The 27,066-nt window shown below is 38.9% G+C and overlaps 3 protein-coding genes across 7 annotated transcripts in view; 1 reads left to right on the top strand and 2 right to left on the bottom strand.

Annotated features, from left to right (window-relative positions):
- The window catches only part of ap1s3a (adaptor related protein complex 1 subunit sigma 3a), a 3,689-nt gene extending 2,172 nt beyond the window's left edge, over positions 1-1,517 (bottom strand). The window contains exon 1 of the mRNA XM_055028912.1: positions 1,416-1,517. Coding sequence (XP_054884887.1) covers positions 1,416-1,418 — 3 coding nt within the window. The 5' untranslated portion in view covers positions 1,419-1,517. The remainder of the gene's footprint in view (positions 1-1,415) is intronic.
- Positions 1,518-2,262: 745 nt separating this feature from the next.
- dhrs12la (dehydrogenase/reductase 12-like a) lies at positions 2,263-10,616 on the top strand. 2 transcript variants are annotated; one of them, XM_055028486.1, is made up of 10 exons: positions 2,263-2,381; positions 3,887-4,020; positions 5,570-5,652; positions 5,741-5,836; positions 5,914-5,995; positions 6,073-6,134; positions 6,349-6,453; positions 8,254-8,344; positions 8,454-8,588; positions 9,790-10,616. In XM_055028486.1, the coding sequence occupies exons 1-10, from the start codon at positions 2,326-2,328 to the stop codon at positions 9,903-9,905; spliced, it is 960 nt and encodes a 319-aa protein (XP_054884461.1). In that variant the 5' UTR covers positions 2,263-2,325; the 3' UTR covers positions 9,906-10,616. The 2 variants fall into 2 exon arrangements, with proteins under 2 accessions (XP_054884461.1, XP_054884460.1); XM_055028485.1 differs by having other exon boundaries at positions 8,451-8,588.
- A 72-nt stretch (positions 10,617-10,688) lies between these two features.
- wdfy1 (WD repeat and FYVE domain containing 1) lies at positions 10,689-26,945 on the bottom strand. Of its 4 annotated transcripts, none has more exons than XR_008605823.1 (14): positions 25,795-26,945; positions 25,332-25,559; positions 24,137-24,204; positions 23,950-24,023; positions 23,793-23,847; positions 20,782-20,932; positions 20,588-20,700; positions 16,965-17,091; positions 15,678-15,783; positions 15,471-15,572; positions 15,235-15,365; positions 14,999-15,107; positions 13,271-14,149; positions 10,689-13,187 (listed from the first exon to the last, which is right to left on the bottom strand). XR_008605823.1 is itself a non-coding variant. In XM_055027764.1 (13 exons), the coding sequence occupies exons 2-13, from the start codon at positions 25,466-25,468 to the stop codon at positions 14,090-14,092; spliced, it is 1,233 nt and encodes a 410-aa protein (XP_054883739.1). In that variant the 5' UTR covers positions 25,469-25,559; positions 25,795-26,945; the 3' UTR covers positions 10,689-14,089. The 4 variants fall into 4 exon arrangements, 1 of the variants encoding a protein (XP_054883739.1); XR_008605822.1 differs by having other exon boundaries at positions 10,689-13,529; positions 13,949-14,149; XR_008605824.1 differs by having other exon boundaries at positions 13,949-14,149.
- Positions 26,946-27,066: the final 121 nt, after the last annotated feature.

Genomic DNA, 27,066 nt, shown 5'->3' with positions numbered 1-27,066 from the left:
TAGATCGATAGATAGATAGATAGATGGTAAAATTATACTTTAAAAACAGCTGCAACATGAACAAAGTGTGTGTAGACTTTAATAACATTCAGAAAACTAACATAGTTTATCCGTTAGATTTCAGCTCCTGCAGGTAATGAACTGTGATTCACACGCTGATTGGCAGGTCATTTGCTTTTGGGACATAAGTTTGATCAAACACCAGGTTAGAGTTTGTGAGCCAGTTTGTTTGGCTCAACCAAAATAAGCATTTTAGCATGTGCAGTGTGTAATAAAACCAAAATATGCACCAAAATCTGATTTGTAGCATTGCGTAAAAGAGTCCAGGTCGATTATAATATTAATTTATGTCATTTAAAGTCTTACTAATGACATGCTAGAGACCGTGAAAGACTTGCCAGAGTTTTCTCTGGGTGTCACAGAGTAACAAAGAACTGACTTTCCTCCACCTGTTGCTGCACTCTGTCAATTATTTGATTGAAAAAACAAGATTGCAGGCTTTTGGCTTGTTTACAATAAACACAATAAAGTTACTTTAGAATTGGCTAAATTATCTTGGCTTTTAAACTGGAGCATTAAAAGGATGAGGCTTTTTTAATACCACAATTGATAAGTTACAGGGAAATGGAGTTACTATTCGAGTTACTTAGTTATTCCAGTTATGGGCTATTCTTTCTTCTTTTTTTTATCTCTAAATAGAGATAAGGACTTGAACCCATTTTTCATGTTGAAGACCATGTCCCAGAATGCTGGGTCAAATCCCGAACCTGACTATTATATTTGACCCAATAACACAATAATTCAAAGAGGGTTGTTTTTACACAGTGCACTGCTGCAGACAGTTCCAAAGCAGCCTGTTAAATGTCATATCTAGAAATAAATCTGGTTGCGTGTTGAGCATGTTGATGGCTGTTAAACAACAAGCTCACTTAAAGCCAGACATGCAGCAATACGCTCTTTAGACACGGAAACCACAATCAGACAGCGTTTGCACAACCAGGTAGATAAAGGGAGGATCACCTGGGAAACAGCGCATGTAAATCACCTCTGAGTGCTGTGGGGGAGTAAATACAAGGCTTGGGTTGTGCAAGGGTAATTAATGAGAGCTTTGCCCCAAGGTGCAGCTGCAGGCTCAGTGCAACACAATAAACCTCAACATGTGGACTATAGCAATATCTCTACAGCAAACTCTTGATTTTAAAATATGCTGACATTTGTAAGCCACTGGTTATGCAAATATCTGAGGACTGACAATTATTTAATATTTACTTGCCAGGAAGAAACATTGCACTTCGAAGGAAATAAATGTTTTTTGTTGTTGTTGTTGTTGTTGTTGTTTTTGTCAATCAACATGAATTAAAGCTATACGTCTTACTCATACAAAAGTAGAAATAGAAAACAAAGCTGATACTCACCATTTGATAAAACAGCTATAAAGCCACGAAACAGGACAGACTGGCGATGCACCTTGTCCTGATTGTTAGTGCTTCTGTACATGCGCACTCATTGCACTGAGGAACTGTTTGTCCTATCACAAACCAAGGCGTGCACACCTTGTTCAGTCACAGCCGCACCCAGTTGCGCTCGAGCGGCTGATTGGCTGCCGTGGAGCCTCAGGAGGGTCCGCACCATTTACACACCAGCACACCGAGTTGACGCAGCGTGTGAATCATTACGTGCAGGAGCTGAAATCTAACGGATAAACTATGTTAGTTTTCTGAATGTTATTAAAGTCTACACACACTTTGTTCATGTTGCAGCTGTTTTAAAGTATAATTTTACCAACTATCTATCTATCTATCTATCTATCTATCTATCTATCTATCTATCTATCTATCTATCTATCTATCTATCTATCTATCTATCTATCTATCTATCTATCTATATCTATCTATCTATCTATCTATCTATCTATCTATCTATCTATCTATCTATCTATCTATCTATCTATCTATCTATCTATCTATCTATCTATCTATCTATCTATCTATCTATCTATCTATCTATCTATCTATCTATCTATCTATCTATCTATCTATCTATCTTTGTGCCTAAAATAAATAATTACCCAAATTGAGAGACATTGTGAGCATAGTGTAATTTTTTTTAAAAAGGGGGGAAAAAATAAATAAAATTTTACTGAAGGTGTTTGACTTTGTGAAGCTCTTCTTCCAGCTGAATGAATGCATGTCTTCCTGCTGCCGCTGGGGGGCCGCTGGCGTTGTGCTTTAGAGATGTTTGTTCAGCGGAGCTGCACGTGGGTCTGGACCAGAGTAAAAGAAGAGGAGAGAAGCCGTCAGAGTGAGAAGCTTCCAGAGCAGCAGCATGTCTCTGTACCGCAACTCCGCCTGGTTCCTCAAAGGACTGACCGAGTTCACTAAGTAAGTTACTGACTCAGTTTTGCTCATCACCACCTGGTCCATGTGCGTTTGCTGCTGCTGCTCAGCTGTGCATCTCGACAGGTGGAAGTCCATTTGGGATGCTGGCTGTTTTCAGATCATGTTGGACTTTTAGCTGCAAATTATAAGATGAAGCATTCAGATGTTGGCTTTAACAAAAAGAAAGGATCCCCACGTGGTCCAAAAATGTCTGACTTTTGCCATTCAAGATTTCAAATTGTATAATTTTATGCCTATACATTGTACTAAGAGTCATATTTTATAGGTAAATATATATAATATATTGAAGATATGTGGTTTACAGATATTTTTCTTTGAATGTCAGTAAGTTATTATTATTACTATGGTATTACTATTGATGTACAAACTTGCTGTGTTTGCTGTTTCTTTCCTTCTGTTTATTCATTTATTTGATTTTTTTTTTTTTTTTTTATAAAATAGTGAGAGATCAGAGCTGAAGGTCCAGAGATGGTTTGAAAAATACATACATTGATATAAAAAAAAAAAAAAAAGAATTGTCAAACACTAATTCAAATTTATGAATTCAATATTTCTATTTGTTCTTTATTCTGATTTCTGGAATGTTGGAATAACACTCATTTGTGACACCCAATTTGCTTTAAAATAAACTGGGGAAAACTTTTGCTTCCTGCTATGTAGCCACTCATGGTATTATCACTGAACTGTTCTGGTAATATTGAAAGGAGTGAGGCTCGCTTTTTCAAACTCATATGAGAACTTGACCTTTGCTTGTTTTTTGATTCAGTTTTCAGCCTTTGAATGCCACAGCATCACTGAACATACTACGGCAATGAAAGTAGATGTTTAAATGTCATGCTTGCTTGAATCAAACCAAAAATAACAGTGACTTAGCAGGAGCTATGGAGCTGCAGGGATAACTTATTCAACCACAAATAGGTTCTCTGAGAGCTTTATTACTACTATTTGATCTATCCCAACCCCAGGGCGTCTTTCCACGTCAGTATTCAGCATGCCAAGTTGTCTGAAGTGATTCTTTTGTGATTGTTTCCCTACTTGCCTTTGTTCTGTGTTATCTTTCCTGCCCGGCAACCCGCTCTGACCCTGCGCTAATAGCTCTCTGCATGACACCATCGAACAGAGGGGGCATTTAACCTTAGCGCCCTTGGCCCCCGCGTGTCCCCCTTCAGGCGCCATTAACAATGGCTTCAGGGACAATGGGGCTAATTGAGGTTCTTGGTGCCACACATGCTTTTGAACACGCACTTGAACCAGTGCTGTTGTCACCACAGGGGAGTCTCACCCCAAAGCCCCAGGCACACTCTCCTTCATTGTATCTGTACAGTAACACTATGAAGGGCCTACAGTACATGTGGGCGGTCAGGCCCACACGAACCTTTCTGACCTGAAAACACAGAGTTATCTACTGGGGAGTTAGGTAGAGAAATAATATAGATCCATAAGGCAGTTTGGTCATAGAGATTTCATAAATTTGTGATCTGTTGCAGGAATGGCCACCTGTCAGCATCCAAGCGATTTGTGGAGAAGGACCTGGAAGTGTCCGTGGCTGGACGTTCCTTCATGATAACCGGAGCCAATAGTGGGATTGGAAAAGCTACTGCCATGGCTATTGCCAAAAGAGGTATTGTATTTGTTGTTTCCCAGCATCACAGCAAATCAACTTAGACACAAGCACAGCGAAACAAAAACTGCTGATCCGGTTTTAAGAGGAGCGATACTCTAGATCACAGTGGAGGGTGAGCAAGCATCAGTTGTTCTCCTGGGTCGTTTGAGTCATATATTTGTCTCACTCTCATCAGACTGAACAATATATTTTATGAGCTAAAACAAAAACCCACATAGGGAAAAACAGAAAAGGAAAAATAAAATGAACAACATAACTTTAGATGGCCTGCACACTAAATTATGCACAAAAATAAATGGCACAGTCTTATCCAAGCTTAGTAGAATACTTAAATGAATGTACACCTGTTGATATATACAATATTATCTTATTTAATACTAAATTGTGTGTTATGGTGGAGTTTCTATTTAATAAAAGGCTTGTCATGTAGATGTGATAAACCATTCAGCAGTCAACAGATACAATTCTATCTTGGGTATAAATCATATTTAATTTCAGTTTAATTGCAGATCAGTAAACCTTTTTAAAATCTAACATTAAAGAAAGTGGAATCCAACACATCAGTATAAAAGTGATTTAGTAAAAATCTTCAATTTAATGTTTTTTAAATACCTGGACTAATATGCATGTGTTTTGCATAATGTGTTATCTTGTCTATCGAATTGATAAAAACAAGTCTTTTTAGCCTTTATATTGATGCTATTATCAATAAAAGAAAGACTATTGATTCCTGTGGGCTCCTGTTGGTATGGCAGTGTAAAGTCACCTGCTCTATGGATTATGCCCAGATGGGTCTCCATTGCTGAAGCACTAGTAAAGTATGCAACGTTCCAAACAAAGCGCTACATTTATGAAGGAGGACAAATTTGTTTTTCTCTAAATGTCACACATAAATTAACTTAAAGTTCATTGACATATCTTACGCGCCACATTCTGAATGGGCCTTATCGAAACAGCCTGGAAACACGCTACATATGTTAACTTCACACTTCAGCAAACTACTCCACACTCATGCTGCAAGCTTCAAATGTTAAATCTCCCAACTATTGGGCTTCAGTAAAATGAATGTCTGCAGGAAGGCATCTAGTAAGAACATACTCTTGTACATTAGCCATACGTTTTGAGATTTTATTGTGTGCATCGTCTCGGCTGTTCCAGAAATTGATTCAGGTTCAAGTTTATTTATGTAGCATGTCTAAAAGAAATTGCTGAGTCAGCTTCATGTGAAATCATAAAGCAGAAAGGCAAATACACTCCAACCCAAAGATGAAAATATTCAAATGATTTGTGGTCAGGCTGACTCAAAGATGGACTTGGTTTGCTTCTGTTTGCTACTGTCTTTATAGTGTCAATAGCCTGCTTAATACCACATGTTTCACTTTTGTGCACATTTTTATGTACTTAGTTCATTTTTATGGGTTTACAATATTAGGTATTGCTATTTCATTGTTCTTGTGGCATTTGTACGGTCATATTGTTAACATTTCTTTCTCCTCATTGTTAATTTTGGATGCATATAGACTCAGGAATGTGATCTTTGTCACAGGAGGGACGATCCACATGGTGTGCAGGAACAAGGATAAAGCTGAGGAGGCCAGGGCGGACATCGTCAAAGAGACGGGAAATAAAGTAAAGTGTTTCTTGCCTTTTTCCATCAAAAAATGCCACAGATCAATTTCTAGTATGATATCTTCCCAAACGGCTGACTCTTTTGCAGGAAATCTATGTCCATATCCTGGACTTGTCTGAGACAAAGAAGGTGTGGGAGTTTGCCGAGGGCTTCAAGAGGAAGTTCAAGGCTCTCAATGTGCTGGTAATACAACTTCACAATGTCAGATCTCTCTTTTTATTCCCAGCAAATAATGACCTTATTCATTTTAATCTACTCAGATCAATAATGCAGGTTCCATCATGAGTCAGCGGGATGTGAACGCCGAAGGACTGGAGAAGAGCTTCGCTGTCAACGTCCTCGGTATGTCAAAGGTTGAGCATGAGGCGTGGGGACAATGTTGAGATGGGATAGTTATGGAACATTCTGTCAATTTCCAGGGGTGTACATTTTGACCAAGAGTCTGATTCCCCTCCTGGAGAAGAGCACAGATCCCAGAGTGGTGAGTTTGACTAGAATCTTAATAAAGCAGACATTTTTTTATTAAAAAAACAATTTGCAGCCACATCTGTCTTTTTGTTTTTTGTTTTTGCTAGAAAAGATTTTCAATACTTGACACACTACAAAGTGAATAATCAATAATCTGAATATTAAAGATTGCACCTCAGCTCACTTGAACGTGAGCTCTGAGCCTTTCTCTTTGTTCCTGTGTGCAGATCACAGTGTCATCGGGTGGGATGCTGGTGCAGAAGCTCAGGATAGGAAACCTGCAGTCTGACAGAGGGCGATTTGATGGAACCATGGTCTACGCCCAGCACAAAGTAAGAGCTGAGCACTGTAACCTGCAGATCAGTGTCATCCGACAGGTTTGAGGCTCTGCAGATGCTCTCAACACAACCACTGTAACACACAGCACTGATATTCATTTATTCTTTTAGAAATGTAAGCCACAGTCACTGATGATATCGCAGCTGTTCACTATCTTTATCATTTATCAAGCTAAAGAAAATGATTACACCATTGACATGGGAGCTTTTTTCACAGTTTTCTATTAAGAGATGACGGCATAATGTTGCTGGTGAATTGTCAAAATATAAACTGATTGCCTTGTTGATCTATAACTTTGTGTTTAATATGTTTTGCAAATGTTCTCTAAATCTGTCAGATTGGAAGAGTGCTTCTTGTCCTTTAGGGGACCTCACACATTTTCTGTTTATATAGTTAAGCAGCGAGGCTAGCTCTGATGCTAAATATAAAAGGAAATGCATTTACTTTAGGATTCTAATAGTTCAATATAATTTTACATTATTTTAAGATAAAAAAATGTGGGAGTGCAGGGACTGGTTTGTGGAGAAGAATTTTCCCTTTGGGACAATGAAATCTAAAGTCTGAATAAAGGCAGGCCAAAGCATTATGTACCAAAGCCATGTTTCACTGTTGGTTATGCACAGTGCTACTTTCCTACAACCCTCCTCCATAATTCTGTTAAAATTCTAATAAAATTACTTCAGTAACCCCAGAGCGAAACTAAATGTCTTTATAAATCACAGAACCAGTTTCAGATCTGGTTCTCCAATGAACTCTTGCAGCCAATATTGAATTAAAAGGTGTTATTTTTAAATGTGGTGTATTTTTCCTGTAGCAAATTGTCATTTTAGTTTAGATGAAAAGATGTAATTGATTTAACATGGTTTTATTCTTTTGTAATAAAAAATCTGGCACTTTAACAGGGGTTTCTACTCTTGTCATCCACTGTATACTGTATATATAATTGCGTATGCACTGAGTATGCTATTTTGACAAGATAAAATAAAACAGATGTAAACTGCTTAAAAACATATCAAATCAGTATAATAAAACGATAAAGTAACTAATTTTACTGCTTGGCCTTTAGTAAAGATCTGAAGTTTATGAAATACAATAGAGATTAATTTTATTGAGCCATAATGGGTAAATTTCCTGGCCACAGCAGCACAGAGACAGATGATCAAAACAAGTAGGTTCACTCAAACATACAATATAAACAGGATGAATAGTGTACTGTAAAGGCCAAAATGTTTAAAAATTATTATGCAGTTCTAGTATTCTGGGCCAAAGAGATGTTTAGTTGAATATATTGATTTAAAAATGTTAGAAATGTGCAGGTATATTTGAGCATTAAAAGATTTACAATTAGTGACAATAAAAACTGCAACAGCAAAGATGTGCAGTTTCCAACAGGAATGTTACTCAGAATCAGTCCAAACTATGCAAAACCTTGAACACTTATTGACTTAGCTGGGAGTTTGTTGGTTATAAAGTCTAACAGCTACTGGGAGGAAGAATCTACGACAATGCTCCTTTGTGCTCTCCGTTTCAGCAACATCTTCATGTAGACGGGGAGACACTCTCCATCAGTGATGTTATTTCAGCAAGAGTCCTTCTGTCTCCAACCACCTGCACCTTCCTGATTAGCTTCTCTAAATGCTTCCACTGTTGTAGAGTTAACCTTTCAGTCTTTGTCATTCTTGAGCTTTGGAAACCTCTGACAAGTCCATCATCAGTGCAGTAAATTGATCTGGGTTATGGTAACCAGCATGGTTCGTTACTTTAACAAACATGCAAACGCGTTTGTCTTCCAGAGGCAGCAGGTGGTGATGACAGAGCAGCTGGCAAAGACTCACGCTAACATCCACTTCTCCGTCATGCATCCAGGCTGGGTGAACACTCCAGGTTAACTCACCCACTAAGAACTTTGAGCATCCATTTTCCACCTGTGCGCTGACAACCAATCACCATTGCCATCTATGTGTTCTGTATTTGTATCTATCTGTTGCAGCAGTGGCCAATGCGATGCCGGACTTCCATCGCTCCATGAAGGATAGCCTCCGGACCCCAGACCAGGGGGCCGACACAGTGGTGTGGCTTGCCATCTCCGAGGCTGCTACCAAAAACCCGAGCGGACGCTTCTATCAAGGTATGTTGCCATAGTCACATGTCCGCAGGCCTTTTTTATAGGGCTTTACAAAAGCCTTCAGAAGCACTAAATTAATTCCCGAGGACAAACAAAAAGCTGTTTGAAGGATGAAAAGAGTAGATCAGTCTGGGGAAAGTGTTTGTGGGTGGGGTGGTGTGTATAGTGTGTGTGTTTGTGAACCGATTTGGCATGAGTCCACTGCAGCTGGAGTGGGCTGGTTTTGGTGCCAGATACTGCCAGAGAGTACAGTGCCTCTATGATCGTGAACAAACGCACCTTCACAAAGCCCTCATTGGTCTCCGAGAGCTTCTGGCCTAACAGGAAACACACTTCAGCACCGACAAAAACATGGCGCACTCATGTTTCTATGAGATGTATAATGAGGCCATTATATATAGCAGTAGTTAAGTTTGAGTTGAAAGATATTCATTGTTTCATATCAATAACAGCAACAAAATAACAGCAACACTTAGCTGAAGGGGACAGAACTATTTGGATTCATTTGCATGGCACAAAGTGACGCAAATAGCATTTTCCCACTGGCTCTAAGTACTGTTTTTCCAACCATGGGACGACCTTAGTGGGTGGTCTATGAAAACCTGAATGTATTAAGGTCTTTATAAGGAGCCATTTAGATTCTTATAGACCCTCCAATAAAATTTTACATTCCATCTTTTGACAAACAAGGTGCCGATGCAACGATTGGAGGACTGGTGTATTTGGATCCATTTTCCTGACATTGGTCAAGATGCTGGCAGCAGCATTTTAAATGAGCCGACACCACTGAAATGATCAAACCTCCCTGCTGAAAAAAAGTTTTCTATGCTCTAATTTTTTAAGGATTTTGTTTTGTGATCTCAGTCTCTTGAGACAAGTTAAGTTGCTTTGCTAGCCTTGTGGTTTAAAGACATAATGTGGCTTCATTATGGGATCAATGTAGCTCTCTTTGTTTTGACTTTAATGGAGCCGTTCATCGGACATGCCTGGCTACATTAATGAAATAAGAGGGTTGATTTAATAAGGTAGAGATGTTATTTTTAATGCAACTTCTTCTAATTTTTCCTTGTCCAGTTCAGTTAGTTGTAGCAAGGCTGATCGTTTATAAATAAAGACCTGTGAAAGCCTAAAACTACTGTACAACAAAAAAAACAAAAACACCTGGATCACATATGGAGTCAGTGCTGTTTGTGTGTGTACCCAGACCGAAAGGCGGTGCCCACCCACTTGCCCCTGGCCTGGACCCACAGCTCCCCCCTGGAGGAGCAGAAGCTCATGGTGCTCCTGGAGGATCTGGCCAAGACGTTTCAGCCCCACTGAGCCAGAACCAACCCAGAGAGACCAGTGCCACTAACACCATCAGCTCCTATTGGTCGAGGCTGGACAGGAAGCACATCTACTTTATCCAAAGCACCCCTGTTGGTATCAGTTGATGTGGGATATAAAAAAAAGAGATCTGTAAAGTGCTAAGGACAGTTTTGGAAACCCAGCCTAACAGTAGCAGACTAAATTTAGAAATAACCGAGGGACTGCAGATCGGTAACGCTTTATAACTATTTGTAAGGTTAGCTTTTTTCAGGACTTTATATTTTATAGTGCAGAAATGTTTGACAGTGATGCTGCTTTCATATCTGCAGCTGAGAGCGATGATTGAAGTTCAAACAATTATAACTGTGACTTTATTAATGTCAATCAGATGGGAATCTGATATGGCCACGGTCACGTTTATGTGTTCGCTCACCAGTCATGGGTTCAGCGTCATGCTGGTGTTTCTGACTCACACGCGTGTCCAGTGATGTGCATCTAACACCCCTGTAAGTAACCCGTGTGTGTGCCGTGTTGTGTTGTGGAGCTACTGTACAGTGCAAGGTGAACCCAGTAAAAGTGAAGCGTTCTCACAAACAGCGCAGCAGCATCGCTTGACATGTGCAACATATTTACAAACCTGTGACTTGATATCAGCACCTTTGAAAAACCTTTTTGCCCTTCCTATAACTTTTCTGTTAACTCATGCGTCAATAAAACAAACTTACAAAACGTTTTGTGTGTTGCTGTTTTGATTGGATTTTTACTAATAAAAAAAAACAAACAAACAAAACAAACAGCAGTCAAACATATCAAATATCTTTATTAAGTGTGGTTTATGCTCTTCAGTGCTCTGCTTTCAGGGCACATGGAGACCCAAGTCAGTTCTGAAATATCAACAAAAGCATTTAAAAATACAGTTATTTGCAGATGTACATTAACCACAACCTTGTTGGAATGGCAAGTATCAATTACAAGTAGCTTCAAGAGAGAATTATGTTACATTTTATGAATTGTGGAGGGAAAAAAAGAAAGAATAATACTATTCTTGTGCTAAAGATGATGCGAGAGGTGACTTCCATTATGTGACAGAGGTCATAAACTAGTGATAACGTGACTAAATCCACTGCTTCCTTCCTGCGACGCACAATCTCAAGATCTATTCCTTGAGCTATTTCCGCAAACAGCAAATCTCAGCATCTATCATTCCTTTAACATCCCACACATCTGCCAAGGACCCGATAAGTAATGACTGAAAGGTTTTTCAGGCTCCAGATTGTACCGTAGCTTTGCTAATGATCCTTCATTGTGCTCTATGAGGAGCCTCTTCTGATGCTTCATGAAATGAGGTAACAGATCCTTTCACAAGTTCTGAATACAGATTCTGCATGAGTGGAAGGAGCTTAAGACACATTAAGTCTTTAAGACATGAAGGAGCATTTTAAGTCTACCTCAGTCAATGCAATGATTAATAATGGATGAAATGACTGATGTGAGGCAGAGATTAAACTGTAGATCTTAGTTTCTACTCAAAGATGGATCATTTAGAGTTCTTTCTTTAACTTCACATCCACAAGTTCACCATTTATAAACTCCACTGATTGTTCTGTGGGTGTATAAATATATATGTAAATATATTTGTATATATATATATTTTTGGAGTAGCACAGTGCTGTCTTTATGAAAACCTAATGCAATTCCCCTTCAGCATGTGGCAGATAAAAGGGTTCAACAGGTGAAAGTCTTCAGTGTCCTTTGAAGGGGAGCTGAAGAACTTTGAAGTGAGGTCTTGTTATTAATAAATAATATCTTACTTGCAGAGTGCAACTCTCTTGCCACACTCATTTAATCTTAATTCAGATTAGTTGCTCTGAGAGGCTGAAGCTAATGGCAAGTCAGAGAGGAACAAAGACCAGACTTCTACCATCTCAAAACATCTCCAATTCCCCGAATGTCATGTTTTACACACAATTCAGTTCTATATAAGAATATATAACATATAGCTACAGAATTTTATTTTGTCTGTCACTGACTCTGATCAGTGACAGATAAACTACTTGTCTGAATCTGTTTCAAACAGGAACATCATTGGAGTTTCTACCTCCATGAACCTTTTAATGATGATCCGATCATCATTAAAGCAAACATTAAAAACAGGTGTTTTTGAGATAATATTTAAAGATGTTTGATGTCATAAACTCTTGAACAAGCCATTAGTTTTAACCAGGACCATCTGATTTGGATTTATATTAAATGAATAAACCAACAGATAAGATACTACCTACTTTAGCTTTGAGGAAAAATTTGGCCATTAGTATGCTCAAGGAAGAAGAAGAAAAATATAATCTTGTCAATTTTAGACTGTATTAAAATTGGTACCTGCCACTTTACTATCAACAGTGGCTACAATAATAAATACATCATGCAAATTAGTTTTAAGACACGTCTCATCCTCAAAACCCAATTTCCACCAATGGTATGAAAGACATACAGATGATCTGGAAGTTTGTTCACATTTAAAAAAATAAAAGTGAAAGAACAAATCAAACAAACAAACAAAAAAAAAAAACACGGTAGTGTCAGGATAACTCAATAATACCATGAAACACCTAAGCATTAACTGATCAAGCTTCTGCTGTCACTTTATTAACAAAACCATCCCATCCACGTTCACATGAAACAGCTGACAGGATTTGATGACCAGGCTCATCTTTACACCAAGTCTGCATGATGCGCTTTGGAAGTGAGGGAGGAACCGGTTTTAACGCGTTACATGGGAATCAAGATGTCATGTGGGCACAGAAAACAAAAACCTACAGAGGATACACATATTATATTTTACTGAAAATATAAATATACACCACCGATCCCAAAAACTAGAATATGAATCCACTCCAGCAGAATGTTTCTTATCGTCTTCCACTTACAAATAAGGCAAGTTTTAGTCTGAAATTAGATGATTCCAGCTGCTATTCACAGGAAAACTGCACTCCTGCATCCAAACGTACAAATGGGGTGGATCACAAAGATTGACTTGTTCAATTCAGTGCAAAGAGACATCTCTGATGCACAAATGTGTGTGAGGAGGGAACAACTGAGTAGGGATGGTGAAAATGAACAGTCGTACGAGCTGAAGAACTGCTCAGAAGGCTTTTAGTGGGTCATCTTTATTTTTAAGGCCTTTACAGGAATCTAGATGTGACCAGGAACAAGTCAACATCTCAGCAGCTGGGGATGCAGTTAGTCTGGCCAACTCATCCACAACCTCAATTCGCTGTTTGTCTGATTCACCTCCACCTGTGAGAAAAATTTGCACTTTAACATCCTAAAACTGAGAAATCATGATCTCTAAAGGTAACCCCACAAGCTTGAGTGCATACCTGCAATCCAATGCTGCTGCTGACTTTGCTGGTTACTACAGAAACCAATCATCACCTCCCAAAAGGTGGAGGGTGGGTTAGCTGCTGCCTAGCAAACATCTGACAACTACATCACCGACGACCCTTAACCCATCAGGAGGCCGTTTTAGTAACTTTCTTCAGATTAAAGTTTAGGAACCATTACGACTGACACCATCCAAGTCCAACCGGTGACAATTTACTGATGGGAAAAGCTCCTGAGATAGTGACTTAAGGCCAGCTAGTGAAAAAGAAATCAGAAAACATTTTAAGCATCCACTATACGCAGAAAGGAGAAGAATTTACAGGTGAATATTTCTGTAAAGTAGCCTGGGATTAAGCAGGTAGCGGGAGCTCATATTTACAGCTATGGCAGGTCTGCAATGGTGAACACTAGCTTTATGGTGCCATCATAATAATAAAAAAAATACTTTTATCCCCCAAAAAAAGAAAAAAGGATCAATATATTCAGTGTAAACACTAAAGCAATACCGTTCCTCCCCCAGAAGAAAACAGAACACACATGCACGCGCACACACATCCATCTTTCATTGTGCTTAGGGTTCAGTTTGAGATCAGAGCAACAGTCTGAATCAGTCAGACTGACAGGTAGCAAAATATGTTGCAAGAAGACGAAGAGATGTGGAGGGGCTCACACACGTTCACCCAGAGCAGGCCTGGCTGGAGCGGCGGACCCCAGGCGTGAAGGCGAGGTGGGTTGTACAGAGGGGTTTCCATGACACTGAGAGCGTGGGGGAGGGCTTGAGGCAGGCGAGGGTACCATGTAGAGGGCTGGGCCAATCAGCGAGGGGAAAAACCTGTTGCTAAGCTACTGCCAACCACCTGTGTCATGTCCCAGATCTGTGGAGATGGACATCATTAGTGTCAGGAAAGCGAAAGCGAGACATGATCATTGTTTGGATTCATTACTGAGACAATAATCCCAATTAAACAGAAAAACCATGAGCGTGATGCAGAGATAACAAAACAACACTGCATTCACAATTATTAAGCAACTGAGCATATTGGCCTGATTATCACTATTAGGCATATTTTTCAACTCCAAGCTGGATAAACTTGAATAGTTGATGGATTTAAGTGTAGCAGGTGATGTGTGTCTGTATAACAACTTGTATCAAGATGCGTAGAATTATTGTCATTTTATAGATCCAGTCCACACTGGTTGGAAGTGGAAAAGTAATTATTTAGTCTAGTTGTATTTCTTGGGGAGTGTTTGCAGGTAAATTGATGCTCAGTTAACTTAAATATTTTCATTACAAGTTTAATAATGGGTGCCTAAATCCCCTGGCTTAAATGTAGAAGGACAATTTTCTGCAGTAATAAATGGTTCAACATTTTTAAAATGTAAAAGTGATCCAAATAGAACTTTGGTTACATTTCGAAGGTAAGTTATTTCTCCTCCATTAGCACATTGAGCAGCACATATATGAGAATAATTGACATTTCTTTAGAAAAGTTACATACTGCACCTTTAAGAAGGTGAGTTCATAATTTAGTATAATTTCCATCTTGGTCCAGAGATTACTTAATTCTAACCTGTGTAAACTCTTGAATTCTCATTTCTACATCTAACTTCCTAAAGCTTGGGATGAGTTTTAGTTTTAGCTTCAGTGTCGGCTCAAAGGCCCTCTGTTCCAAACAGAGCCACAACACGCATGAATCATCTGGTATCAAAGCTCTGTTGTTGACCTTAACAATGCGGTCGCTTCCACAAGTGACCATCAGGCCTCTGGATGGGTCCATGTCCATGTGGGCGATGTTGTGTTTCCCCTCGTGGAACGTGGCCAACGGTGTTCGGCTGCACGCACGCACGCACGCACGCACGCACACACACACACACACACACAAACACACGATGACAGCGTTTTTAATCACGGTCGCACAGAATAAAAACACAAACACATTCAGAGAAAGCCTATGCCTACTCTTCTTCTTTGATGGTATCGAAGCAGGCGTCGCACACTCGCACCGGGAACTCAAAGCCCATGATCGGGAAGGTGGAGCGTTTCGAGCTGCATTTCCCACACACAGCCTTCCCACATTTCCTGCAGTGGTGCTGTACACAACAAACACACACACACACAACAAACACGTTGGCATCACCAGGATTTATGACGGTGACTGGAGCCTCCTGTCCTCTGTGAGACAGTGTGGTTGGTACCTGTCTGAGTCCCAAGGTCTTTGTGTCCCACATCTGCTTGATGTTCCAGAAAAAAGGCTGCTCACATTTCTGACAGGAGTCACTGTCTAACCACTGAGGCGCCTACACAGACACGTGCACAATAAGTCTAAGCATTAAACACAAAAAATTAACATTTCCTCAAATCATGAAAATGATAATTGTCAGTGCTGCAACAGTGATGCAAACCTCCTCTCTCTGTGTGTCCATGTTCCACACTGCAATGCCTCCATCGGCTGAGCACGACAGCAGCTGCCTTGTGAACTGGAGATAACGCAGCGCCTGCACGCGCTCACTGAGGGAGACGGAGACTGGATTATTTTCTACCGTTGATTCACATCATTTCAAGGTTTTAAAGTGGGCGTATAGTGGCTCACAAAAAATATACAGTCAGATTTTGTCCTAATACAAACACAAACTTCATATGTGCTTTGATGGGATGTTATGTGAGAGGCCAACACAAAGTAGTGAAAGGTAAGGCATACATACATAGCTGCAAAAGTAAAATAAATAAATCAGAGAAGTGTGATGTCCACTTTTAACATAACTGTTCTTTAAGGATTAAAAGGTGGCTTTACAAAATATTTACTCATTTTGAAGAACTGAAAATCATGACATGCAAATGTCAAAAGCAATGTCATTCTCCTTCTATTTCTGTATTCAACTACTTTGTGTTAGTCAATTTCATAAAATCCCAAGAAAATTGTTGTTTGTGGGCTTCCAAAGAAACAGACATTCTCATATTCCCCACTTTGATGGATGAGTTACCTTAAATTATGCGCATGTAAAAGCAAAGACACATCCAATATCCCTACAAGCTGATTAATAGATTACTGCTCATTTCACACAAAACCTGAAACATACATGCTTTATGGAACCTTAAAATGGCACATTATGCAAATCAACTCAACAGTTAAAAATAGACTAAGCCCATCATTTGAAGAATTTACTGACATCTACTGGCAACATTTTAGAATGCAATGTCAAAAATTAAATAACAGAAAAAGGACAAACATTACATTAATTTACAGATAAAACATATTTCTGCAGAAATTACTCATCTAACTTTTATCTTTGACCAAACTATCTGCAAATCCTGCTGCAGAATGTCAGAATTCACCATGGCCTTTTCCTCTGTGTTCATCAGTGCTGACAGGCTTGTGTGATAATGTCTATAACAGACAGGCAGGCAGGGAGGTGATGAAATATTTATGAGGACTGAGATACAAAAACAAAAATAAGTCAGTCCCTGGAGACAACAGTTACCGACTCTGAGGGGATTCGCCTTTGAAGATATTAGTGTTACAGACTCTGTAATCGTAAAACCTCATCAAAGAAATGATGAAACCAGAGAAGTACAGGTGAGTTTTCTTTTTTTACAGTCTGGATCACAGACCAGCATTTCTATGGCCACCCTTTGCAGATCCAAAGAAGATTCAAACCTAATGAACTTGTGCAGACTACAGAGGAACTTACTGATGTCCCTGCAGGAGAAGTGTCCGTCCCTTGCGGCCCCCGATGTCCCACATGATGATGCTGTGGTCTGAGGCCCCTGAAAAAAGCAGCCGCTGGACAGGGTCCCACCACAAGGATCCTATACTACCTGCAAAACGTTAACATGTAATGTTACATGGCTTCCATTGGTTTCCAGAACATTATTCAGAAAAGGATTTATGATCTGACACGCTGGCACCACCCAGTGTCTACTGGGAGAACTGCAAGCAGCTCCTATCAAAGCAAAGGACCGGCTATTCATAAATAGTTCATCAGAGATGATCAAGACTCTTCAACTCTTGCAGCAGTCTTATGATGAGAAGCAGCCTGTGGCTGGTGGTCTGATTTGCATGGCAGAAATGATCCTGTGATCCAGCTGCTTTTCAAAGCATCACTGCATAGTGCCTAGGGTAATGTTTCGGTTTTAGAGGAAGCTGGGGAAATTACTTAATATGAGAGGAGTTGAAGTAAGCTGTCAGCTGTACACAATAAAACAAAAAAGCAGTACAAATATCTTCGAGGTGGAGTTTTTCTGACAGTCTCACCAGTTGTTTCATATTTTTAGTCCATAATCAGTCCCTCCAGGATGCTGCGATGTTTGTATTGTGATTAATGCAACCTAAAATTATGGACTTTGCAGCAACTTTTTTTTTTCTTAAACGTTGCAGTCAGAGTTGTAAACTTTTAAAGCTTTGTTTTGACAAATCCTGGTCTTGCAGAACAGTTGAAATTGCTGTACTTTTCCTTCCCCTTTTCTCATCAAGTTCTAATCCCTCCTTACCTGAGAAGACCCTGCATCATCATCCTGTTGCTGGCCTCTGGTCTAAAGTCTCCTCCCTGACTCTCTGCTCTTTCTATTGTGACAATAAAGATTTATTTTAAATACAAGGAAAGCAACAGTGGGTACAACTTCTCTACAGAAATTAAACAGGATTGGGTTTAATTAGGCATTAACTAAATAGCAAGGAATGAAAAGTAGGCAAAAACGACATGACTATTCTTGTTAACAAGCTCAATATGATACACTGGCATGGATTAACCAACCATTATTTAGGTAACATTATCTGCATGTAACAGCTGAAAGAGGGCACAGATACAGAAACTGTGTCAGCTACGCCCACTATTGTGTATACAGTAGAAGCAAATCCTTACAAGATCCTCACAAAAAAAGCATTTCGATTGGCAAGAAAAGGAGAAAATATAGAAAACATTAAGGTGGTTGGTCAGATTTGCTGTAAAGTTGATGACTGAATTTGTATTAATAGTTGTGATTACAACTTCCTGGAGGGGCTGCATAATTAGCATTAAACATTTTAGAGGCAACATTTTAACTCCTACAGAAATGAACCACCATGAAACAACAACAACAAAAAAAAAACCTAAAGGTTCAGGGAGACAACAGACATCAGGTTTAAACTTTCCATATATTTTGCCAGCCTCACAATTTCTATTAAATATTTGTTGCGGAGTGTGTGTACAGCTTGAGCTCTGAACTCAGCTCATTCAATTAAATCAGCAGCTGTCCAATCAGCATGCATTATCAGAGACATCAAAGCACATGTCTGGATCGGATGAAGAGACGGAGGCTTAACACTGGGACAGTTTTGTGTCATCGGAGCACATGGGAACATGAGAGTCCATCTGACTGAAGAGTGGGCAATATGGCTGTGGTAAGAATCAGCTTTCTGACAATATTAGACTTTCATCTGGTCACATGAGTCAGGCCTCTGCTTTTTAACAAGCTCATGTTTGATCCAAGCTGGACCAGAACTCTCGGATGTGTCGGTTTCACACAGCGAAACATCCTGGTCGCCCATTTATTCCCACTTGTCACAAGAACCCAGAACAAAATCTCATCTGAGTCATGCGTTTGTTCTTTATTACGCCTATTTATCTGGATGAGGGACAATTTTCCACAGTGACAACAGTCCCCATCTGAAGAGATGGAATGGTCACTGAGCAGCTTGATGAGCATGAGAACGGTACGGTGGCCAGATCGAAGCTGAAAACAGGCTGCTGTGGGAGTTTGCAGAGCAGCACGTCTGATAGTATTTTCCATCATTCTCGTCCAAAAAGGAATCTGTACTTGAGTGGGTGGGGGTGCTTCTTGTTCTCCATTAAGATTTGGCAACTCAGTTTAATGTCCGACATAATGTATGCAGACTCCATTCCTTATGGAAGACTGCAAAGGTTTTGTCAAACTTTGGTGAGTGGAACAGATTTGTCTTTCTTTCCTTTTGCTGTGGCTTTTCCAGCTTTTACACGTCATCCCAACCAACTTGTTGCTTTTTGTGTTGGATCATGGATACACACTGCAGCTGGATTATTAAATTTGCCTTTTTTATATTCAATACAACAACTAGATTCATTAATCCAACTGCATTAGTTTTATTACTGAATCTGTGTCTCACTTCCTTAATCTTTCCAAGCAGCTCAGTTTAGTCTTTAAATAGCCTCATGAGGAACGGCCCATTGTTCAGCATTTTTCTTGATTCAAGTCACAATGAGAGGCAAAAAAAAGCTCTATGGTGTGGACCACGGTAACTTTAAATAAATAATTCAGGGTTTGCTACACAGTTCATTTAGAATACGAGACTTTCCAGCGTCCGCTTTTTAAAAAATTCTTGCAATTTTTAAATAGAAGCATTTAATTACAATGCAATGTTTCTACAGAAGCCAAATTTTATGAGCTGATCTGAATTTTCCTACGATGTCCTCAAGGTTTTTGAAAACTACTGACTATTACTGTATTTCAGCCCTTTTTGTTGTTTTAGAAACACATCTTTGTATGCATTAAAACAGAAAAAATGCTTGTGAAAAGTGTGTTCTTAATATTTTAAAATATTAAAAAAGGATTTGAGATTAGAATAAACTGCACCTTTACTTTGATGCATTACAAATACAAATGAGAGTATTATAAAGTTGTAAATAACAATCAGAGCCCTACATGTCAATAATTTCAGATGATTAGTAATTTTTTTAAACTCTGGAATGATTATATATGTGCTGCAGTTTTAAATCACTGATTTCTTTCAGTCTTAACCCAGGTTCTGAGAAAACTGTGGCTGGATATTTGCCCAGTGTTCATGGCAGAAGAGTTAAATTGAACTGAACCTTACCAGCTATAAATCAGAGCTTTGAAATGGAGTTGAGGTCAGGTCATTTCGCTGCCTTGTCTGCTCTGTTCACTGTGAAACACAGCCAGGCCTTTAAGTTTTTAACCTTCATACTACTGACCTGAGGTGAAGTTGAAGCAGTTAGAGATTTTTTTCTTTACTTTTTATCAGTCCTCCCACACCCTGCATACCTTTTTGCAGTGTAGCAGTGCTGAGAATCTAAGTTGACTGAAGTCTTTAACCACCAAAATAAACATTTTCTCATCAAAGCTGTAACATTTAGACTATGAACATGTCTTTCAATCTTTGAATATTTGGAAACAATTACATTTCCATCATTTAACATTTAATTTGAAATCCACAGAAGGAGCTAAAAGTTGATTTGTAGTATTATGTTTTAATGTATTAAGAAAATGTTTCATCATTACAACTACTGGGGCAACTGTTTCAATGCCCAATGATTCACCTTTAATGAACCTGTTTCTTTACCTTCGTGGCCCTTCAGAGTTGTGATAGTGGAGTACGTCTGCTTCTCCAATTTCAGCAAAGTGATCTGTCCGGAGTAATCACCGATGAAGGCGTGCTGCGTCTCGTGATCGTATCTGAGCGAGAAGTCAGGGCAGAACGAGCGCTACGTTTTATTATGGCTTACACATCACATAGAGCGTGTGATGGAAGGATACTGTAGGCAGGAGGCCCATGAGGTGAAGTAGTGTCTCCCCAACATGCTGCCGCTCTGGGTGCACATCCAGCTGACGCTCTTGTCATGGCCTGTGCTCACCACCCACTCGCTCTCCAGGGAGAATACCATACCTGACACACGGTTCTGGTGGGCTACAGGATAAGAATGAACATATAAGTACTAAACAGATAAAAGATTTCGATTCAATTCAAAAAATACTGTAGAATCCCCTGAAGGAAAATAAATGTTATAACTGGCATTTGATGAATTTCTTCAAAGAGTTGTAGATGCCAACAGTTATGTTCAGAAAAACCTCCTGTAGCAGTCTGTATCGTGTTGCTGTGCTCCTGTCTCCTGACTATTTGGTATGTTCATTGTTCTTGATCTTTGGATTCCCTTCAAGTTGAACCCAGTTTGCCAGACTTACATATTGACCAATACCAAAGTCAGGTAATAATGTAGAACATCTTCTAGAATACACCCAACTGTATATTGTGCAATCACTCTTCCAACTAAATTTAAACACAATGGCACTCTACTATGATGCCTACATCAGCTCTTGCCTTTGCAAAAAAATAATTTATTGGACTGGACTTACAATCACCACATAAACGGATACTTTTGTTATACAGCAAACTTTGCTGCGCCAATTTTTCAAAAACTGTTAAGAAAGAGTGGCCCATATTCTGTTCTTCCTGATAGACTATATTGTTTGTTTTCTAGTCGAGATTTTCAGATAATGTTCCAACAAGTTTACTTTTATTACAACACTGCATGCTTAGTTTATTGTAGAAAAAGTTAAGTTTCACTAACCGATTAAATAAAGCTCATTCAACCATTTTATATTATTTCTATTATACGAGGAGCATTTCAGCATTTTATAGGAATAAAATTCATGCTCAAGATCATAAATATTTAAAATTAAGACCTACATAAATTCTAATAAACAAGAACGTAAACCCAGTGGACTCTAAATGTATCATCTTAGAAATTATGATTAAGCATTTAATCATTCAAGAAAATCAAACCCAGATGTACCAGCTTAAGTTGAGGTTTCATGACTAATGTGTGCTCAGTGCTTGGAAATCTGGATTTATCCAGAGGTGAAAACTTCAGAACAGTTTGCAGCCAATATTGAAAGCTGTTTTCAAACCAAAACTCTGCAAATACGCACTTTTTGTGAGCTAGTGAAAGCTAATTCACTAGCTGTTAAAAATATCACATTTTAACAGCAATTACAAAGGAACATGAAGTGTAACATACTGTTTATCTTTAAACACGCCATTGCACTTCATCAGCAAAGCAAAGAAGGGAGTTGTCAAACTTTCCTAGATTAATAATTAGCTGTTATATCTAGAGGCTGTGCTTCTATTACCTACGTGAGATATTTTTTATTGGACAGGACTTACAATACTGTCCAGATATTCAGCAGAGACGCACAGGCAGGACATTTAATCTCCAAACTTGTCTGATTTTAGTCTAAAATCTGTTGGTGGATCCTCTTTTTGTCTCCATTGAATTAAAATGACAGCTTGTCAATAAAAAGCCACCAGATGTGTGTTCAAATATTAGTAGGCATAGCCACATACCGCATCTTATCTAATCTCACTGTGAGTCATGCGGATTTTGCTGCTTGGGCTTGTCAGAAGTTGTGACAAGAACAGAATGACCTTCAAACTGGGATTTCTAAATAAATCAGCTCACAGGAGCAATGATCTAGAGAAGAAAGTGGAATAAATGACGATAACGTGCTTGGTTTATAATTTCTTCACAGGTAGGGTAATGTAAATGCCTCAAATGTCAAAAGAAAGCAGCACTTTTACATTAAATTATGTTGTATTATTGGAATTTTACTTGGATATTTCAATAAGTTAAAAAAACGTCAATAACTTCAACCCATTAACCCATTATGCAAAGAATACGAGAAAACCTTCTACGTGGAAAGAGTCACTTCTGTCAGGCAGAGAAAATATGTTTGGAGAACTTTAAAATGACTTTAAATGACACATTTTAGGACAAAAGATTAAACTGCTTCACACAACAAAGCCAACCCTGAACATCCCTTTATGTGTTTTCCAGGCTTCTGAGTAAAACTAATTTTAGATATTTCCAATCTCAAAAAAACAGGCATTGTGTGGAAACTAAATGAGAATCAGTGAGAATCTTAATACTTACACAACTTAAACTCTTAGGTTTACTGGATAAATGTTTTCAAATTAAAGGAGGAATTTTGCGTATTTAATGCTACTGCAGTAAAATGTTAATTTATTTGTTGCTGGTAAGAGTTATTCATGACATGCATGACTTTCTAAAATCAGATTTTTACCTTTAAGGCTTTAAATTAAAAGTCAAAAATACTTTATTCATCCCAAAGGAAAAATTAATGGGGTTGTGTCTCGCATCATCTAAGTATCTTCAAATAGTCAGAGTTGCTGTATGACGGTCCCATGACTGCCATGACATGCCAACAGCTCAATATTCAGGCAGCAGAAATCATATTTCTGAATGAAACCATTCTAATCTACCTCATTTGCTTTTGCCACTCTTTAAATCTACGTCTGGCCGTTTGGTTCCAAAGCTGACAGAAGTTGGTGTTCAGGGTTGAACCTCCTCCTTCTCTCTCTGTATCCATGAAGCCTCCCTTTCAACTACTCTGATTTTGTGAGTTATAGTTAAGGTGTTATTGGAACTTCTGAGATGCTACTAATGATCTGATGTCAGTTGTAACAACAATACCTCGTCGCCATAGTTGAGCATCAACTGTTCAAAAGTACAGCAAAAATCTTTCCAGCTGCACAGCATTCAAAACCAGAGCGAATAGTGGTCCAAAAAAAACTGAACAGAGAAACTCCAACATGCTGCCAGCATAAGAGGTGAAATGAATCTGATATGTAGAATAATCACTCAACAAAAATCCCTGGATTCATTTTGTTTAACTTCTCAATTAGGCTCATTGACATCTTTTTTATTTTCTTCAGTCACAATGAGCCTAACTTTTTTTTCTGTCCTCACCTGGGTATGTTTTAACGTGGTTCATTTTGTTGAAATCTTCAGAGATGAGAAATTCCTACAAGAACAAGCACAAAGGAATAAAAACTGTCAGCAAAGAAACATTTAAATTCCAACAACATTGTCCTCCACTTCCCCAATAGAGTTTGAGCTCACTCACCACAACTGCTCCATTGTCCTGACCAATGAAGATGCGTCTGCTGTCATGGTGGTATGACATGCAAGAGCAAGGAGCTGCGGGGATAAAGGAGCAGACATGAGCATTGAGGAGGGAAATAGTTGCAGTGATGTTTTGCTTCCACATGCATTCATAAGCCTAATCCGTTGTTTCTCTCAGTAAAACTTACAGGACACTGTGTGGTAGATGCTTGGCCAGTACTGACCACTGTCCCTTTTCAGCCACACTCGGATGGTTCTGAAGGCAAAATGTGCAGAAACAGATCAGTTTGAGACCCAGCAGACCCAATCTGCTGAGACCCAAGACAAAACATGCACAGCAAGAATAGAAAAATTTAAGACTGAAATCCCCAGAGAACCACTTTTTACAACAACTACTGCAGTGAGTCTTTCTGAGAATGTTCAGCTTTGCTAATCTACAGCTGAAAAAAGCTCATCTTTTATCTGAAGAATATCTGGGCATATCAGTTTGCTGAGACATTCTTCTCATAGATTCTCTGTGGTGTTAAGTCTGGACTTTGGCTGGAATCCATCCTTATTTTCTTTGAAAATGTCCTGGTTCTTCCAAGACAACAAAAACAACTAAAGCCAGTGATGTCGTTGTCTTATCTAAAGCAGCAGCAGTCAAAACCAATTTCATCAAGCAACCTGCTGCACGGCCATGCCACTACTTCTCCTTTTTTCCTACTGATCAAGAGGGTTTGGTGTGTGACGTTAATGTTTTGAAAGGAGGAGGTTTTGCTTCCTTTACTGTTTGTAATCAAGTGTGACAGTTTCTCAGACTAATCCACAGAAAAATCTACCCTGCTAAGATTATGTAGGTCGGGTCAAAGTGAGACCAAGCGGTGAGTTTTTGTTACCGTGATGCATTCAGGTGCTGATCAGGAGAGTGCGACGTTCGTTTTCAGCTCAGTACATGAACTGAGCTGTAAATGTTGTGACCATCAACTAGCATTGCAAATATGCAATGTGATGCCCATCAGTTTGTTTTGCCATAATATAATTTTACTACACATTTTTATGCAAAAATATTTTTGCTCTTTAAATCATAAAAACCAGATGCAGAAGACCGTTTGGAGGGTTTATATTTACAGCCAGCTTTACAGCCAGCTTTCCAAATGTCACTATCTTTGTTCAAACTGTTTTAAAAGCGACGAACACAAACCGGTTGCTATTTAGCGCCAAAGCTAAACTGAGGATAAGCGTTAGCTCTTTATCCAATTCCCAAACAAAAGCTGTTTCAGTGAGGCGTCAATAACGCTGCCTTCTCCGTTTCAGTCCCCTCCTTTCACCAAGTCCATTTACTAATAACCAGTAAATAGACCTAGCCCGCTAGCTCTTGTTAGCTTGACTCCTCGGACTCACCTGTCCTCGCTGACCGTGATCACTCCATCCTCCTTCGGGATTAAAACGGCCGCGTTAACCGCGTCCGAGTGTCCCTCGATCTTGTTCAGGAGGACTGGTCTGGAGGTCTGGGGCCTCGAATGAATTTCTGCAGCCATGGTTCGCCTACCTAGCTACCACTGTTTTCCTTCAGAGGATTTTTTCCTCCTCACTCGCCAGCAGAGTAGGATCAGCTGACACCCAGCGCCCCTGTCAGGTTTACCGTAAAGACCATTAGAGGGCGCAATCGGATTGCCGTAATTGCCTCCGGAAGGCTACAAACAAAAAATTCAGCACATGGATTTTGTAGCAAAAAAAAAAAAAAAAAAAAAAAAAAAAAAAAAAAAAAAAGATATAGAGCATAGACTAAATCAGCTACTTTTTAACGATAGTTTCCAGACTTTCCAGTAAAAGCAATCTGACTCACTGACATGCTGTTACTTACCAACATAACATGTGGTCAGTGTTTTATTTGCTATGTTGTTGTAAATTGTCACATACTGAAGCGTTACCATGACAAATTTCTAACCTCATTTTCAGGTCAGGTTTAATTTGCTGTCTATGTATGTTTACATACTCATTGTTAATGTTATAAGAAGATATACTTTTATTAATTTATCACCAGAATTTGCAGACATTTTTTTTTCTCTGATTACATCATTACAAACAAAAAAAAACATATAATGATCAAACCTTTATATCTGTAGATCAAAGCTTAATGGATCTATATTTGAGTACTCTTCTCCAGAAACTGAGCATGGGAAACAAAATATGGTACATTTGACAGTTTCTTGCCAGAACCGCACCTCTGATTGTCAGACTTTACTAGAAAAATTCAGTGTTCAGCGTTTTGCTGAAAAGTTTTCCTTCCTTAAGCCTGTTGTCACATATTGTTACATTGCAACCTCAATGTTAAGTGTTTTTGTGATAAACAAAGTAGAACATAATGCATGCATAATGGAAGGAATCAATGTACGCAGGTTTTTGAACTGAAAAGTGTGTTGTACATTTATATATCTTCACACCAGTCTGATGGTATTCAGGCTGTATGGTTCAGGTTGCTTTACTTATAGGTAAGCAATCTTTTGAAGGCAGGTTCCTCCTACCAGGACTGATCTCACCCATAAATAGGATTTATCTTCTCATCAGCTTCTCTGCTGCCACCTCTTTATTTAAGAAACAGTTCGGGATGATTTGCTAGTTTTCCATTTCTTATGTTTAACACACATTTATATTAATTAATTTCATTTTCTAATTCAGTGACTTCTGAAGAAAGTTGACATAGAGGCGTTAAAGGGAACCGGATACAAATGGTAAACTTCAAATTTATACTTGTAAAAAATGCTTGAAACCATTAATTCTCTTCTTTTTACACGAGATTGTACTACTTCAAGTGGGTCCATCATACTGAAATAGAGGCAGTAAGAGTTTACAGTGGGAATGCTTTCTCAGTGAATAAGGGATGCTTTGCTTCTTCATGTTTGAGAAGCACGGCTTTCTTTTCTGCTTCTCTAACGAGTTTTTCTTAGTCAATGTGCTTCGGTTCAGTACAGATGTGATCGATTCCCAATTTGATCATCCAACCATTTTAAGGTTTAGTCTTGTCTGATATTTTTGCATAAATTGACACCATTGCTCAAGAAACAGTCAAGAGAAATAATCATTAAACCCTTCTCCAATTAAAATGTTTAACCACAATAACAGCAAGTCACAAATT

This window comes from Poeciliopsis prolifica, unplaced genomic scaffold (assembly GCF_027474105.1).
Source record: "Poeciliopsis prolifica strain line A6 unplaced genomic scaffold, Auburn_PproV2 SCAFFOLD004, whole genome shotgun sequence".
In the NCBI taxonomy this organism is placed as follows: Eukaryota; Metazoa; Chordata; class Actinopteri; order Cyprinodontiformes; family Poeciliidae; genus Poeciliopsis; species Poeciliopsis prolifica.
Note: the sequence above shows the minus strand (reverse complement) of the source record. Positions and strands in the feature narration are given on the sequence as shown.